The sequence below is a fragment of the Didymella exigua genome (assembly GCF_010094145.1).
Source record: "Didymella exigua CBS 183.55 unplaced genomic scaffold M421scaffold_113, whole genome shotgun sequence".
In the NCBI taxonomy this organism is placed as follows: domain Eukaryota; kingdom Fungi; phylum Ascomycota; class Dothideomycetes; order Pleosporales; family Didymellaceae; genus Didymella; species Didymella exigua.
The window spans coordinates 1-2257 of record NW_022984887.1 but is presented as its reverse complement, the minus strand read 5'-3'; the positions used below and the strand labels follow the sequence as shown (position 1 = coordinate 2257).

At 55.3% G+C, this 2257-nt stretch overlaps 3 protein-coding genes across 3 annotated transcripts; all 3 read right to left on the bottom strand.

The window, feature by feature from the left end:
• Window position 1: 1 nt before the first annotated feature.
• M421DRAFT_41255 (uncharacterized protein) lies at window positions 2-292 on the bottom strand (the record flags this gene model as incomplete). The annotated part of the gene is made up of 1 exon (XM_033590422.1): window positions 2-292. A coding segment is annotated over one exon (291 nt), but the record flags the coding sequence as incomplete, so codon positions are not given.
• Window positions 293-897: 605 nt separating this feature from the next.
• M421DRAFT_390510 (uncharacterized protein) lies at window positions 898-1243 on the bottom strand (the record flags this gene model as incomplete). The annotated part of the gene is made up of 1 exon (XM_033589987.1): window positions 898-1243. A coding segment is annotated over one exon (346 nt), but the record flags the coding sequence as incomplete, so codon positions are not given.
• Window positions 1244-2035: 792 nt separating this feature from the next.
• M421DRAFT_10775 (uncharacterized protein) lies at window positions 2036-2248 on the bottom strand (the record flags this gene model as incomplete). The annotated part of the gene is made up of 1 exon (XM_033587161.1): window positions 2036-2248. A coding segment is annotated over one exon (213 nt), but the record flags the coding sequence as incomplete, so codon positions are not given.
• Between the last annotated feature and the right edge of the window lie 9 nt (window positions 2249-2257).

Here is a 2257-nt window from a genome sequence, read left to right as displayed (position 1 = left end):
TGACTACGACAACAGCGGCCGGGCTGCTCTCGCCGTGCTTCCACTCCATGCAGTCGATGCCGCACTTCTGCATCCGGTCTACTAGATCCTCAATGAGCGCTCGGTACAGCACCACGACCACCATCACCCCAGCGTCGTCTATGCAAGCCGGCACGCTAAACAGCAAGCTCTTGCCTCCACCAGTTGGCAGCACGACGACAAGCGGCGTCTGCCCATCAATTACTGCGTGCAGCGCCAGCTCCTGCTCTGCGGATTGAAACCCAACGTCCTGCTGACCAAGCACTTGCTGCATTGCCTTGCAGACTGCCTTCTCTTTCTTGTCTCTATGCAGCAACGCGGCTTCCCTGCCCTAATCATCCTTATTCCTGTCATCGTCATCACTGTTGATGCCACTGCGCCCACGTTTCTTCGCCCTCCTCATTGGATTGATGTTGCCTGTCCAAGTCCGCTGCGGCGCTGCCTGCTTCCCATCCAGCCCCAAGAAGCAGTGCCACATTGCGCTGAGCGGACGGAACGCTTCGATTGAGCGCACGCTGAGATGCTTGACAATGTTGATTGGCACGCTGTAGTTGCCCACTCTAATCACTGTCGTCCTTGCGTTCTGCAGCTCCATCACGTCCTCCCTATCCTCGTCTACCTCAGCCTCGTCCACCTCGCCAACCTTGTCTTGATAGCCCTTGCTGAACCGCTCGCCTACGACAACTCGACCGATGCTAACAGCCGCGTGCCGGTAGTCGAGCGTGTGCAGCGGCACTCCCAGCCTCTTGCCGGTCTCTCGCCTCAGCGCTCGCGTCAGTCGATCAGTCCCCCACGGGCCCTGCTTGTCCGCCCACACGTAGTCGCTGAAGCTGCCGCCGAGCACCTGCACGGTGAGATACTCACGGAATGGCTGCAAGTACGCCAAGTACAGCACCATCACCTGCCCTAGCCGCGGCGGCAAGAAGCGCGGCACCACCTTCGGCTTGTCCCACTGCGACTGCGACTTGTGATAGCGGACGACTGTCATCACCTGTCTGTCTATGACGAAGATGTTGTGGTCCTGCAGTAGCCTGTTGCGGTGCTGCATTGTCGTGATCTCTAACCCTCTGCCTGGCTGTCCAGACGTTGTGTGCACGCAGACTATTAGCAGCATCAAGAAGTGGTCCACGCAACGCAAGTATCGCTTGACATGCTTCACGTTCCACTGCCCTTCGCTTGACTGCAGTCTGTGGCCCTGCTTAGTCTGCTTAGCCTGCGTCAGCATCCACTCTAGCTTGTCCTAAAGACTATTGTTACAGTGCTGCACAAAAGACACGCCCTGCTGTTTAAACGTGACGTTGTTAATAAGTATATCTAGCTTAACAGCAAACTGCTCTTCTGCCCTTGTTACCTAGAATAGTTCCTCCTACAGCATCTGCTCTGCTTTAGACACCATGTCCTGCGCCATCTTGCAGAAGCGGCTGATGTAGATCCGCCGGCCGTACAAGTAGAAGATCTTCTTGTCCTTTGACTAGTACGCGTTGCCTGGGTTGCCAGCCGCCAGCGCGACGTACTTGCCATAAGCCAGCAAGCTGAGCGCCTCGCTCATCGGGCTGTACGAGCTGTCCAACAGATACTTCTCTCTGTGCTCCAAGAAGCGCTCACGATCCTTGTCAGTCTGCTCATCGCGGCACATAGATGGGAGCAACTTCTCCACGCTAAGCACGCGCATGCAGTAGAATACACCTGCTAGCATGTACAAGTAGTTCTTTGCCGTGCGCAAGTAGTTTGTGTTGCTGTTGATGCCCAGCACAGCGAGAAAGTGAATAAGTCTGCTGCTGAACGGCTTGTCACCTGTTGTTATGAAGAAGAATGATGTGAGCAAGTTTAGCAGCACTTTGAGCTGAGCGTCGCGCTAAGCGCTGCGCTGCGCTTCGTCATCAGCGTCAGCATCGCAGTCCAACATCTCCCACAGTGTTACTACAAGCTCCTTCTGCTTAACTGTCTAGTAGAACAGCTCTCGCGCGTCTTTTATCAAGTCCTTCTCTCTTTAGCTGCTGCTTAGGATGTTTGCTAGTTAGCTGCTGTCAGCATCAGAGAAGTTGTTGTTGTTGTTCTCTTCCTCTTCTTCCTCTTCCTCTTCCTCTCCTTCTAAGCCATCCTCGTCGCCCTCATCATCTTCGTCGCTGCCCTCGTTGCCGCCTTCCTGCGCCGCCATCCTTGCCTCTGCGTCAGCCACGAAGCGCAGAGCGTAGCAGACAAATTTGACCATGTAGCCAGCGTAGCAGGCCTAACTCTC